The sequence below is a fragment of the Entelurus aequoreus genome, linkage group LG20 (genome assembly GCF_033978785.1).
Source record: "Entelurus aequoreus isolate RoL-2023_Sb linkage group LG20, RoL_Eaeq_v1.1, whole genome shotgun sequence".
Classification (NCBI taxonomy): Eukaryota; Metazoa; Chordata; class Actinopteri; order Syngnathiformes; family Syngnathidae; genus Entelurus; species Entelurus aequoreus.
This window is the reverse complement of record NC_084750.1, coordinates 36926757-36940636: the sequence shown is the minus strand read 5'-3', so window position 1 is coordinate 36940636 and position 13880 is coordinate 36926757. Positions and strand designations below refer to the sequence as shown.

Below are 13880 nucleotides of genomic sequence, written 5' to 3'. Positions count from 1 at the left end.
TATATATATATATATATATATATATATATATATATATATATATATATATATATATATATATATATATATATATATATATATATATATATATATATATATATATATATATATATATATATAAATACTTGACTTTCAGTGAATTCTAGCTATATATATATATATATTTATTTATTTTATTATATATATAAATAAAAGAAATACTTGAATTTTAGTGTTCATTTATTTACACATACACACACACACAACACTCATCTACTCATTGTTGTACTTGAAAGTACAATGCTTTCTTAAGGGTTGAATTGTCCATCCTCTTTCTATTCTCTGTCACTATTTTTCTAACCATGCTGAACACCCTCTCTGATGATGCATTGCTGTGTGGCACGCACAAAAGTGCTTTCATCAAATGCACGAGAGTGTGGAATCTTCCATCTCTCCCTAGCATGGCCCAAAACCGGTCAATCCTTGCTTCCTGGGGAAGATCTTCCCCGGCAAGCAATTGGTACTCCAGTACTTGTACCCGGAGGCTGGTCAGGTCCAATTGCAGCTGCGGCAGACTTTTTTTTTTTGGGGCGTGGCCTCCAGCTCCGGCTGAATACCGGGAGTTTGTCGGGAGAAAATCTCTGTCGGGAGGTTGTCGGGAGAGGCGCTGAATATCGGGATTCTCCTGCTAAAAACGGGAGGGTTGGCAAATATGATGCCCATGTATATACACTACCGTTCAAAAGTTTGGGGTCACATTGAAATGTCCTTATTTGTGAAGGAAAAGCACTGTACTTTTCAATGAAGATAACTTTAAATTAGTCTTAACTTTAAAGAAATACACTCTATACATTGCTAATGTGGTAAATGACTATTCTAGCTGCAAATGTCTGGTTTTTGGTGCAATATCTACATAGGTGTAGAGAGGCCCATTTCCAGCAACTATCACTCCAGTGTTCTAATGGTACAATGTGTTTGCTCATTGGCTCAGAAGGCTAATTGATGATTAGAAAACCCTTGTTCAATCATGTTCACACATCTGAAAACAGTTTAGCTCGTTACAGAAGCTACAAAACGGACCTTCCTTTGAGCAGATTGAGTTTCTGGAGCATCACATTTGTGGGGTCAATTAAACGCTCAAAATGGCCAGAAAAAGAGAACTTTCATCTGAAACTCGACAGTCTATTCTTGTTCTTAGAAATGAAGGCTATTCCACAAAATTGTTTGGGTGACCCCAAACTTTTGAATGGTAGTGTATATATATATATATATATATATATATATATATATATATATATATATATATATATATATATATATATATATATATATATATATATATATATATACATACATATATATGTATTCATAAATATATATTCCTCGCGCACTAATTGACTTAAAGAGCGCACTTGCTGCATTTCACGTTATCGATGGTAAAATGCATTTTTAGACAATATGATTTGCCTGAGTGGCTAGGAGATGGTAGAAAATGGACTAGTAAGGACAAATAAAAAATAAAAATAAAAATTAAATTTTTTTTTTATTTTTTAAATTTTTTTATTTGTTTAACTTGGGACTTCCCGCGGGCCGGATTTTGGACGCTGGGGGGCCGTATCCGGCCCGCGGGCCGTAGTTTGGGGACCCCTGCTGTAAATCACGTGACACACCTCCTTCAGTAATGTATAGATTTGTTTTTTTTTATTAAAAATGAATCACATTCATTTTGTGCTGTGAAAACTGTACATTTAAGGGAGGGGGGGGTAAACAAATATAATACAAATGATTATTGAATACATGTCCTTTCAGGTATGAATTGGACTAACACATTGGCAGGTAATTACTGACGAGGTATTAAAAAACACACTCTCACAGAAGACATGATGTTCCATTACTCATCGCGACACAGTGGAGAGTAATAACAAGTAACCTGAAGCAAATTTGAGAAATATATTCATTCATTCATTGTATACAGTGTTTGCTTTATAGAAGTACAATTATCTACCTGTCACAGACACCTCCAAATATGGAGTTTTTCTGGAGTCTAACAAATCTCTAGTTGATAAATTCCTTGAATTACTAATACAGATTTGTTATACAATATATTCTCATAAAGCGCCTATATGCTCTGTAAATGTGAAGAAGATGGTATAAAAGATTTCAATCATCGGTAAGAAAAGAATGTGTAAATCCTAATATCAGTCTTGCTTGAGCATCAAGCGCCCATCATATTGCACTGTGTTACACTGATGGTCTAAAAACACAAATGTGTTGAAGGCTTGACAGCCTGAAACTGACTGCGCTGTCACGTCAGTGCCAGGAGCCTCAGTCCAAGGTCCAAATAGTTCCTGCAAAGGGGGACCGGCGATTCCCACAGTGCACTGCTCCGTGTCAAGAGTCTGTATTGTGGTGCTGGTGCTTTGGCGTCCGAGCAAATGCAGGAAAAAGGAGGAAAACAACAAACTGCCTTCGTCCCTACTCAGTTTGTTTGTCCCTTTGCATTGCATACTGTGTCACCAACAAAGTGGAGATGTGCATTTCCCACTGTAGGCCAAATAAAACATATTGACAGTCGTATAAGGTAACTTAAAATATAAAACAGGGATGGGCTACTCTCTGAATGTTCTGAACTCCTGTTTTGATACCAGCGTTTCCCATAGAGCTATGTTGGTTCTAACAATTGCTTCATTATTATGCTCATCCCTAATATAAAGTAAAGAAAACGGTAACACTTTAGTATGGGGAACATATTCACCAATAATTAGTTGCTTATTAACATGCAAATTAGTAACATATTGGCTCTTAATGAGTGATTATTAAGTACTTATTAATGCCTTGTTCTGCATGGCCTTATTATACAACTAACCCTAACCCCAACCCCAACCCTAACCAAATAACTCTAAATTAAGTCTTTGTTACTTAGAATATGTTCCCCATACTAAAGTGTTACCAAAAAAAACATGTTATGGCAACAATGGTGATAATGCTGAAATAATCATTGATAATAACGATTGTGGTACAGTATGAGTGACGAATGCTGTCAACAAGCCTGCATAAAGTCTGATCTTTAACAATAGTTCCAGGCGTGGAAGCCATCACAAAAGATTGAATGTAACAAGAAAAAAATGACACACTGCGAGTGTGAAATTGTTTGCTTTTCAAGTGGAAGGGACATAGACTGGAAGAGGAGCAGCAGTCAAGAGTTCTGCGTTATTCCTCCCGCTAAAAGAAGCCGTCTCGCAAGAAAGAAGCACAGACATGCCTGCCCAGGTTGCCAGTGTGCAATAAAGCAACCACGGGCTGGCCTACGTGGACCGCAAAATCACTTCGCCAGCACCTTCCGAGCACTCTAACAAGAGGTGCTTTAAGTCCACTCAGAGAGGAAACAACCAACCACTCTATCTTCCACTCCGCCACCTTGCCGCTGATGCTGAGGGGTTTGAAGACAATAGATTCTCCGGCCCACAGTCTGACGTCCTGACGTTCTGGCTCCGCTGTATGGTACGCATACAGGAGCCCGTACTGAAGCCCGAAAGGGAACCGAGGTAAAATAAGGCGGCTTTTGCTTGCGTCGACTCCAACTCATTCAGACCTCGGTCTGCAGGTCAATGATGTCCTGCCCCACCAGAGGGATGGGGGTGCTCGTCTTCTCCCATTCCACGGCGTGCAACTCCAGCGGCGATGCGGCCAGAGGCTCCAAGTCTTTGCGGACCCACGCGGGAGGAGACTGCTGTGGTAATCCCCGCACCGCTTCCCAAGGCCTCTCCAGAGGAGCCTGCTGTTTGTCCTGTCGGGGTAAAGGCGTAACACTTTAGCACTGGTGTCACTCAGCCTCTGTGAGAAATATTTCATCAGTGATTGTCCAATGAGGTGATATGGTCAATGGAGGACATTATTCCACTTTGAGGCAAGTGTACTATCTGATGGTGTGCCATGTCTACAGGGCCGTAAATTTGCGATTGTGAGGTTATATATATTACATAAACACTCACGCTGTGGTTCGTTTTGTCACTTCCTGCTGATGATACGCTCCATCTCACTGACTGTAGGAAGCAAGGAAGAAAATGCATCCTTATTCAAATGACCTCATGTTAACCATAACTCAATACACATTTTTAGGGTCATTTTTTTTTTCCACCATCATTTTCATCTATCAAACTAATCAACAGCAATTGCCTCTGCTGTATGTCTCCTGATTGTTTTGTCCCAATTTCTAATGTATGAATTTACTTTCTCTGTGATGATGGATAACGGGTATATGCATCAGATCGTGTGTTTACCTTGCTGTCAGAGGCAGGTGACTCTCTGTCCTTATCTGCATGGTGTAACTTCCTGTTCAGGTCCTGGAACATATTCTGGTGGCGCTTCTTCGTGTGCATTATTTTCTGCAGGAGACATGAATGGAAACAATTAACATACATTCCTTAATTTGGGAATTGTGATAATAAAGATGACAGTGGTTTAAACCAGGGGGGGTCCAAAGTGTGGCAATTAGAGGCCCGTGGCTACCGTATTTTTCGGACTATAAGTCACAGTTTTTTTCATAGTTTGGCCGGGGGTGCGACTTATACTCAGGAGCGACTTATGAGTGAAATTATTAACACATTACCGTAAAATATCAAATAATATTATTTAGCTCATTCACGTAAGAGACTAGACGTATAAGATTTCATGGGATTTAGCGATTAGGAGTGACAGATTGTTTGGTAAATGTATAGCATGTTCTATATGTTATAGTTATTTGAATGACTCTTACCATAATATGTTACGTTAACATACCAGGCACGTTCTCAGTTGGTTATTTATGCGTCATATAACGTACACTTATTCAGCCTGTTCACTATTCTTTATTTATTTCAAATTGCCTTTCAAATGTCTATTCTTGGTGTTGGGTTTTATCAAATAAATTTCCCCAAAAAATGCGACTTATACTCCTGTGCGACTGATATATGTTTTTTTCTTTCTTTATTATGCATTTTCGGCCGGTGCGACTTATACTCCGGAGCGACTTATAGTCCGAAAAATACGGTAATTGTAAGAATGGACTTAGGCAAAAAAACAACAGCAAAAACAAAAAAATACAGCAACAAATTGTCTTTAAGTCATGTTTTTTTGCCTTTTTTTCTACTAAATTAGAAATGATGAATAGGCGCCGTGCCATGAAAGAAGTTTGGACTCTCCTGGTTTAAACAATATCTGATTGATATTTACCTCAAAGTCAAGCTCAGCATACCGGGACTTTTGTCTCTGCAAAATGAAGGCACATAAAAGAAGGTTGAATAAACACAACAAAGGAATACAAAATATATATATTTTTAAATTACAATGGTACCTCGGGATACGATTTCCCCATCTTACAAGTTTTTTAGGATACGAGATGTCTCTCGATTAATTGTTATGCTCGAGGTTACGAAGAAATTCAGGTAACCAGTTTTTTGAGGTACGGAATTCCAATTCAACTCGTATCATGAGGTACCAATATATTCTAATGAATCGAGTCTCACCTCCAAGGAGCTCATGGACAATGTGGAGATGGTCTCGCTTTTGGACATCATGGAATTCATGGACTCAAAGGTGTTTTCCAGGCTGCTGTGGGTGATGTGAGACTCGCTGGACATATTGTGGATGTTCTGGATGGGCGAGTCCCTCTCGGAGTAAGACACGCTGATCTGGTCGGGGGGGATGGGCTTGATCCCGAAGGCGGTTTGCGGCTCGGCATAGGGTCCGCTCAGGTGCATGAGTCTCGCCTGTGGCAGTTGTTCCACGCTGATGTTGTATTTTGTCCCGTCGTCTTTTGGCTTGGACCTGAGGGTGGACGTCGTGTTGGGCATGAGCATGTAACCGCCGCCGGTGGAGACTCCGCCCTCTGCTTGGACCAAAGCGAGATCCGCATCCAGCTGCTGGAATAGCTCCCCCTCGCAGACGTACACGGGCTTCCCACAAGACGGGTCGACCCCACCCGCCAGACGGCTCTTCTCTCTCTTCAGTGTGAGCGTGTGGCTGGAATACTCCGGAACGGCCTGCATGTGGCTCTTGTTGGACGGCAGAGTGTGGAAGTTGGGGCCCATGGGAAGAGGCATTTGAGGAGGGGACATCTTCTCCTCTGAAGAGCTGCTCATTCCTTTAAACAAGAAAGCAGAATAGTATTGAAGCCTGGCTTACCTAATAAAACGCAAATGGAAAAACTGTTAAAAGTTTTCTGTTTACCTTGTCTGCATGAATCTTCGTCCTTTTCATTATCAGACTGCTGAAAAGGAAACATATTCATCAACCATCCATCGAAAACGCAGAAGGCACTCAAGACATTAACAGTCAATAAGGAGAATAAATATACCGTCAGCTGGTTGTGGCCATTGTGATGAGAGCTGCCAGAGTCTCCATTGCCGTCGTCCTTGCGGTCAACTACCCTGCACTTAACAGCTTCTTGAACCTGAATGCGGATTATTAAGGAAATTGCATATAAACCACGGCTCGGTGAACCGCAACTAATCAAAACAAGTGTGTTCGCCTTACCTCTCGACGCAGTATGCAGTGGACCATGACGATGATGAAACCTTCTAGGGAGTCGAATACTGCAAAGAGGATCTGGAAGAGGGCGGAACGGCGGTCTGTCATGGCGAGTACGGCAGACATCCATGTGAGGGCCAGTAGAGGAAGAACCACGCAGGAGCTCCACAGTGACGCCCTGTAAGGAGGAAATAGAATAATGACTCTCTTTCCTTCATACGGACACACTCAAGTCATCCTACTATCCCTTCACCGACATATAATGTCATCCCCCGGTTATTTGTTTGAGAACCTTGACATCAGAACACACGATCGATACAGCGTAACGGTGCTGATGTGGGCGATAAGCACAACCCCCTGTTGCAAGTAGAAGATCAATAGGACCTACCCAGCTCTCTCCTTCAGCTTCACGTCTGTGATGCCGTCCTTGGATACCAGCTTATTGAAGACCAGAATACCAATGACCATATTCACCTGGTTGGAAAACAAAAAAAAAACACACGGTCAGTATGAAATGCATGTCGTAATGTGGATCTGGATGTGAGTCAGATCAGGTACGAACCAAAACAACGGCGGCGGCGGGGCCAACAAAGGAGTAGAGGAGTCCGCCCTCGAGAGACAGCCAGCAGCTAGAATTATAAAGAGGAGGTCATGATTTATTGCTTGATCTTAAAAGCATATTATTGCAAAGTGAAACACAATATATCGCAAAATTTTTCCAACAATATGATACATATTTTAACCACTCCATATGAATTTTGGGGGATACATTTTTTTTAGGGCTTTCAAATTGTATGAGTTAACTCAGGCAATTAATCGCATCACATTAATCAATTATACAAAATACCAAACAAACAAACCGAAGAAGTCTGGAGCTATTGTTTCTTAAGCGCAAAAATTATGACTAAAGTGGTGAAGCTGTATTTTCACTTGCACTTTAATTTGATTGACAGTTTACTTAGGAAACATATGTATTATTAATTTAGTTTATTTATTTCAGCAACAACATAATTGTATGCAAATGTATTATTTGTCGGTTCTTCATGAGTCCCTGTTTAAGTACTTATTTTTCTAATCAGCCTGACCTAAGCCTAAGGTGTATGTGTTGAATAAACAAGGTTTAATATCTTTTGACGAACTTGTCAATAGGTTAGATATAATCATTGAAAATGATTCAAATCAAAAGTAAAATTACTAATTTAATGTTGATATTTAAGTGGGCCCTCTCAAATGGAAAAGTTGGGCCCCAAATCTAAATTTTTTTTTTACAATTGATATGTAAGTTTTTCTACACCTTCCTTACTTTCACACAGAAAGTGAACTTTAACATGTAAAAGTCAACCCAATTTGATCTCGGACCCCGGCTCCAGACTTTGTTTGTGTTTGCATTTTCCTAACTAAGAAGCAGTAGGCAGACTGTACTTACTAGTTGACGGTGCCATATCCCTTGGCTTTTGTGAAGCCCACAGACACAGCCACCACTAATGCAGGCAAGCCTGTAAAGAGAAACAATGGGCCAAGAGGAGAGAGAGAGGTTAGAGACTGAAAGGGCAAACAAACGCTAAGAAAGGGTGACGCAAGAGGAAGCGAAGTGAAAAGATCGGCGCTCTTACCCCAACCCAAGCATAAGAAGCGCTTGCGGATGATGCGGTTGCGCAGACGACCAGTGACAGCCATGTACGACTGCCAAGCTTCTGTCAGCACCCAGCAGAAGGAGGAGAGGAAGAAGAAGTGCAGCAAAGCGGCTACCAGTGTGCACACCACCTGAGGGGGATCCCAAACAGGCACGGTTCTTAATCCACCGTCCACAAAATCCATCACAATATTTCTGTAGATCATAATTTGTAATGTACTAAAAGGGAATAGTGGTTTAATATTGTTGATATATTTTGTTTAGGGCTGTCAAAAACAACAAGTTAACTCATGTGATTAATCACAAATAAATGATCGTATTAATCGTGTATAGTTGCAGGTTAATTCTGAGCGCACGTGCTCCTTTATCTTAACCGCGGACGGTTACCACACGTTTTAATTTTGCTTCAAAATGAACTCCGAGAGGACTTTAGATGAAACTGTTACAAGGTTTTGCGCAAATAGACAATGTACATTCAAGTAAAACATTTTTAAAAATGTTTATGTATGACATTCTGACATTTGTGTCAAAATATCGGCAATTTTTTTGGGTTAATTCAAATTATGTAAGCAAGTCATTTACTGTGATTAATCACTATTAATCCAAATTTAAAAGTGTGATTAATCTGATTTAAAAAAACAAACTAATTTGACAGCACGAGTTTTGTTTTTACATATTGTTACTGTTCACAAATACGTTTTTCTGTTTACCTAAAACAAAGGGGGGCTGAGGGGCCATTTGCAACACACAATGTAGTGGAAAAAAATAAGGAAATGTTGATACTATTAATAAATTTATACTTTTTGACACCTAAGACCAAAGCTGACACAAAAGTTGTTGTCCCCCTTCATGCTTGACTTTTCAGTATGCGGTCTTTGATGGAAATTATTTTCAGATTCAGATATTCTTATCAGTGCCACAGCAGGAAGGGGCTCCAAATTTGTTTCCAGTAATATTTCATATAAAATAAACAATTTACATGCGCTTCTTCGTGCAAAACTGGCCCGCCCATGTGTAATCAACGATTTAAAGCAAAATTCTTCAGTAACCTTGAAAATATTCAAGTAAATAGAAAGAGGGCCCCCCAAAAAAATCTATTGAGATCCAAATCCCGATTCTTATTTATTCTGATTCTAAATCGATTCGTATTTCTCAAAATTTGACATATTATTTGTATTATTATTTTTTTTTAAACGTTTTTAGCCCATATTCATGCTTACTCGCTGCACACATACACGTCTTACGTCAGGAACCAAAAGGATGTTTTCGTAATCTGTAACCTGATTTGAAATTACTATATCAAATAAAACTTTGCAAGAATCGAGTTGCACCGGGAATCGATTCCGGATCGAATTACCACCCCAAGAATCGTGATGTGCCCAAACATTCCAAACTCTAGTAAATAGTATCGGTATTGGCAATACTGGTATTGAAACCAAAACTTGCAGCATCGCCCTAACCTAGTTGTTATTGGTAGCAGTAGGGTTTTTTTAAACTGGAAACATCAAGCGGGAATGGAGAAGAGCTCTTACCTTATTGCGAGCCTGAGTTTGTCCCACGAGAATGAGGGCGTTGGAGCAAATAATAGACAGGCAGAAGTTGATGAGGATAACAGAGCGCTCAGAGCGGATATACCTGGGGTTAGTTAGAAGAAGGGGCCGAGCATTAGTCTGGCTGCAGACGCGAGAGAACCAAGAAGCTTTAGGGTTTGACTTACTTCCACACGGAGACGTAGATGATGATGAGGAGCAGCAGGGTGAGGGAGGAGACCCCACAGCCAACTATGAGCGTCACGGATGGGAGAAGTGCCTTGTCCATGATCTACAGAGAAGATGCAAGCAAAAAAACATACCCTTAGTGAGCTTAGCGAATCCGAAATATGCATCTGCAACAGAAAACCGGTCCCTGAAGGCACCACTTGAATGGCGCACCTCAAGGTGACTATGTCATTTAGTCACTACTCCATCTCTGCTCTAAAAGGAGGTTGCTCAGATACAACGGACAACCTGCACTTGTCATTTTTTTTCCTTCCCCTTTTCGTGTGTGTTATGCGTTCAACCCTGCAGGGGTGAACAGGTGGATCATTATCATCGGTGCATTAATCTGTCACAACCTGCCCTTCTCATATCTGACAGCCGCTTAGCGGCCGCCGCTGCCGGTGGCGTTGACAGTCCCGTGTTTCATATACCGTCACAAGAAGAAACAAAGGGATGGAGACGCTGCTCTATTGACTCGTTTTACCTCAAAACGACACTCCTGAAGCGGCTAAATAATGCATTATTCGACAGATGCATAGTAGTTTTTCCATAAATGCACAAAGAAAAACGTTAATGTGTTGCTAACAAAAGAGCGAACATATATTACTTAGGCCTCGTTCTCGTTGCTTTTAACAAAGTGGTGTCTAAAATGTGCCATTCTACAGATAAATACGTCCTGCATTACACAAAAAGGTAAGAAAAAAATGGGACCTAAAAACCTACATGGCCGACGAACTGCGTGTCTTACGCTAAATGGTCCAGTCATGATCTGATCTGGCCCGCCATATAATTTTGTGTAGTCCGCAAAAGCCTTCATTTTTCTTCTTAAATGGATTTGTTATTTTTATTTTGATGGAAAAATCCATGTATTCTGACCATACTATCATCTGTTAATGCAACAAATACTATATTAAAACATTTTTTTGTTTGTTAAAATAACAATAAATACTTAAACATCTGATTGTCCCACTGTGACTCAAAGTATGATTTTAAAGCAAGTTATCTGTCAATGTGTACATTAAAACATATTATAATCAAATGCATTGGCAATTGTGTAATAATATCATGACTTCAGGTGATTATACATTAACATTCATGTATGTTTACCGTTTTAAGAGGCCATGTGAGCGATGTGGCCCTCAATGAAAAAGAGTTTGACACCCCTGCAAATGGTCCAGTCATGATGAAAGTATGTGTAAGATATAGTAATTTTTCGAGAGTGCTAAAGGTTTTAGTTGGTGGAATAACAATAATATTAGTCAAGAATAATAATAGGAAGAAACTAAATATCTCGAAAGACAGTGTGGTTCGGGTACCACTAGTGGCACGTGGGCCAAAAAAAAACACTAAATAAAATATTCAAACACAGTGTTACTGTTCAAAAACTGAGTGTAATGCTACAGTAGTCAAAAATATGACATATATGTGTTAAATAAAACCTCTGCCTCGTTTTTGATGAATACTTAGGCCTACTAGGCTACTGTACTTTAACGGTACTCGGAGAGCCAAGTGTTTTCTGAGGTGGTACTTGGTGGAAAAAGTTTGAGAACTGTAATAGATATTACAGTACACAATGTTGTGCACCTATGATACAAGTTGTGGTTGTTTTGTTCGGATCGTTTTGAGAACTGATTGAGCTACATTGTAGTAGTTTTAGTATCTTTAATGTGTCAATGTAGCCCCTGAATTCTTAAATGTTTCTAACACATTTGTCAGTATCGTCTCTTAGAATTCGACCTCTAATTTCGTGTAATACACGTGAAGCAAACATATAGTGAAGCGGCGTGCTGTGTATTTTGAGCCAGCTTTTTAAAAACGTTTTTTTTTTTAAATCAAATCCCGAGGAAGGTACAGACAAGGGCGATTCAGTCTGTCTGGGCCTGGAATTTTGACCCAAAAATGAAAGAGAAAGTCTGGTAGTTTCTGCATCAAAAAGGCACAGACTATATCGCAGTATCATTAAGCCTTTGAAATGAGAGGACATCAAAAGTCTATCTTCCCCCCCCACCCCTCTTCATCTTCCTCATGCTGATATTCTCATGATGTGATGTCATTGAAAATGTCAACAGATCACGTTGAAGGGCGAACGGCGGGGATGGAAGAAAACCGGCAGAAGAAAAAGGACGACAAGAGGGCACGGGGGATGCTGATAATGATAAAATAATGGTATTTTTTTTGCAGTTAAAAGTCGAGAAAAGCTTTGGATCCGATCATAATGGGGTCAACACTGAGGCCAAACATGTTGAGCAAATGAATTAAAATGCATATAAATATTGTTTTGCGGTCAGACAGTTCAAGGATTAAGGGAATGGGGTTTGCTGTGTGTTTTATTTATAATTTTTTCCCCCTTCTCAGTTATGAAAAATCCCACAGGCCGCGTTTGCGCTGCAGAAGCCGTTGCCACGGCAACTGGCTCGCTCAGCTTCTGGGGCAACACAGTCTACCCGGGAAATAATGTTTTTTTTTTTTTTTTTTTTGTGCGCGTTTCAATGTTTCGGCATTAAAAAGACACCAATAAAAGACCCCCGCCCAAAAGATTTTTTTTTTTTTTTTTCTGATAATCGAACAGAAATTAACCGTCGACTGATTCTGATTATGCATGCACGACATGATTGTACGACGGCAAACGGGATGTTTTCACGCCTTTGAATCGATTTAATGCATGAATATGCGACTAAAAAACACATTTCCCGATTATTCCCCCCCCCCCCCCCCCCCCACACGAAGTGTATGCAAATGAGTCCAAACCCGGACAACAACACTGCATCGCATTCGCGCACATAGCACGACAACAATATACATATATACACACATATATATAAAAATATTTTGCATGAGCAGATTTCAAGGACTTACCGAATCGAAGTTGGTGTGCGCTAAAATGGCGAAGGTGGAGACGCTGTCACACACGCATTTGGTCCTGAATGAATGAACGGGGACGGCTCTGCAGCTCCGAGCAGACCAAGATCCAAGCAGGGAGGATCTGCACAGGGGAGGAGAACAAAAGCAGCCCACCGGTTAGAAGAGATCGGTCTGACGACTCTCATTAAAAATGCGTCCTTGATTTCCCCCAAAAATAATTCACATATGAAATATTTTTCACCAACCTCTACCTTTATATTATTATTTCATTATTTAACACCAAATCTGCCACAAGCCAAGAAAATGTATATGGGATAATGCATATGTAATAATTAGTAATAATAGTGTGTCAATTACTTTAATCAATAGACGTGTTTAAATAATAGTACATCCTGTGCCGAAACCCCCCATTACATACTTGAAACGATAACACATATACCATAATTAAAACGTACATTGCTAACCTTCCTAAAAGATCTCCGACAACTGTCTTCCCCAGACATCGATACAACGTTGATTGTACGTATAGTACAGGCCAAAGGTGTGGACACACCTTCGCATTTTCAATGCGTTTTCTTTATTTTCACGACTGTTTACATTGTAGATAGTCACTGAAGGCATCAAAACTATGACACCTGCGAAGTGAAAACCATTTCAGGAGACTACCACTTCAAGCATCTCTATCCTCCTTCAAAACCGCTATAAAAGTTCACCTCCAGGCAGCTACAACCCTAAACTAACACCCTCCCCGGATTGCTAATAATCAAATGTAAACAATCAAATGCAGATTCTTTTTCTTATGCCTTCTGATCTCTCTCTCTCTCTCTCTCTCTATGTCCACTACTTGATGTCCATATCCCCACCCCCCCCCACCCCCCACCCCACCCCCCCTCCACACTCCTGATTGTAAATAATGTAAATAATTCAATGTGATTATCTTGTGTGATGACTGTATTATGATGATAGTATATATGATAGTATATATCTGTATCATGAATCAATTTAAGTGGACCCCGACTTAAACAAGTTGAAAAACTTATTCGGGTGTTACCATTAGTGGTCAATTGTACGGAATATGTACTTCACTGTGCAACCTACTTGAATAAAAGTCTCAATCAATCAATCAAAAGCTCGTCGATAGA

At 40.1% G+C, this 13880-nt stretch overlaps 1 protein-coding gene across 3 annotated transcripts in view; it reads right to left on the bottom strand.

Moving 5' to 3' along the window:
* Positions 1–1675: 1675 nt before the first annotated feature.
* The window catches only part of LOC133636238 (adhesion G protein-coupled receptor B1-like), a 28820-nt gene continuing 16615 nt past the window's right edge, over positions 1676–13880 (bottom strand). Inside the window, exons 18-32 of one of the 3 annotated variants that reach the window (XM_062030037.1) lie at positions 12733–12859; positions 9837–9940; positions 9652–9754; positions 8100–8250; positions 7913–7982; positions 7049–7115; positions 6875–6960; positions 6493–6664; positions 6314–6409; positions 6187–6226; positions 5484–6100; positions 5191–5226; positions 4260–4364; positions 3972–4022; positions 1676–3766 (exon numbers count right to left, since the gene is read on the bottom strand). In XM_062030037.1, the coding sequence (XP_061886021.1) occupies positions 3566–3766; positions 3972–4022; positions 4260–4364; positions 5191–5226; positions 5484–6100; positions 6187–6226; positions 6314–6409; positions 6493–6664; positions 6875–6960; positions 7049–7115; positions 7913–7982; positions 8100–8250; positions 9652–9754; positions 9837–9940; positions 12733–12859 (2026 nt within the window). In that variant the 3' untranslated portion in view covers positions 1676–3565. The remainder of the gene's footprint in view (positions 3767–3971; positions 4023–4259; positions 4365–5190; positions 5227–5483; positions 6101–6186; positions 6227–6313; positions 6410–6492; positions 6665–6874; positions 6961–7048; positions 7116–7912; positions 7983–8099; positions 8251–9651; positions 9755–9836; positions 9941–12732; positions 12860–13880) is intronic. The other 2 variants (XM_062030038.1, XM_062030039.1) reach the window with 2 other exon arrangements.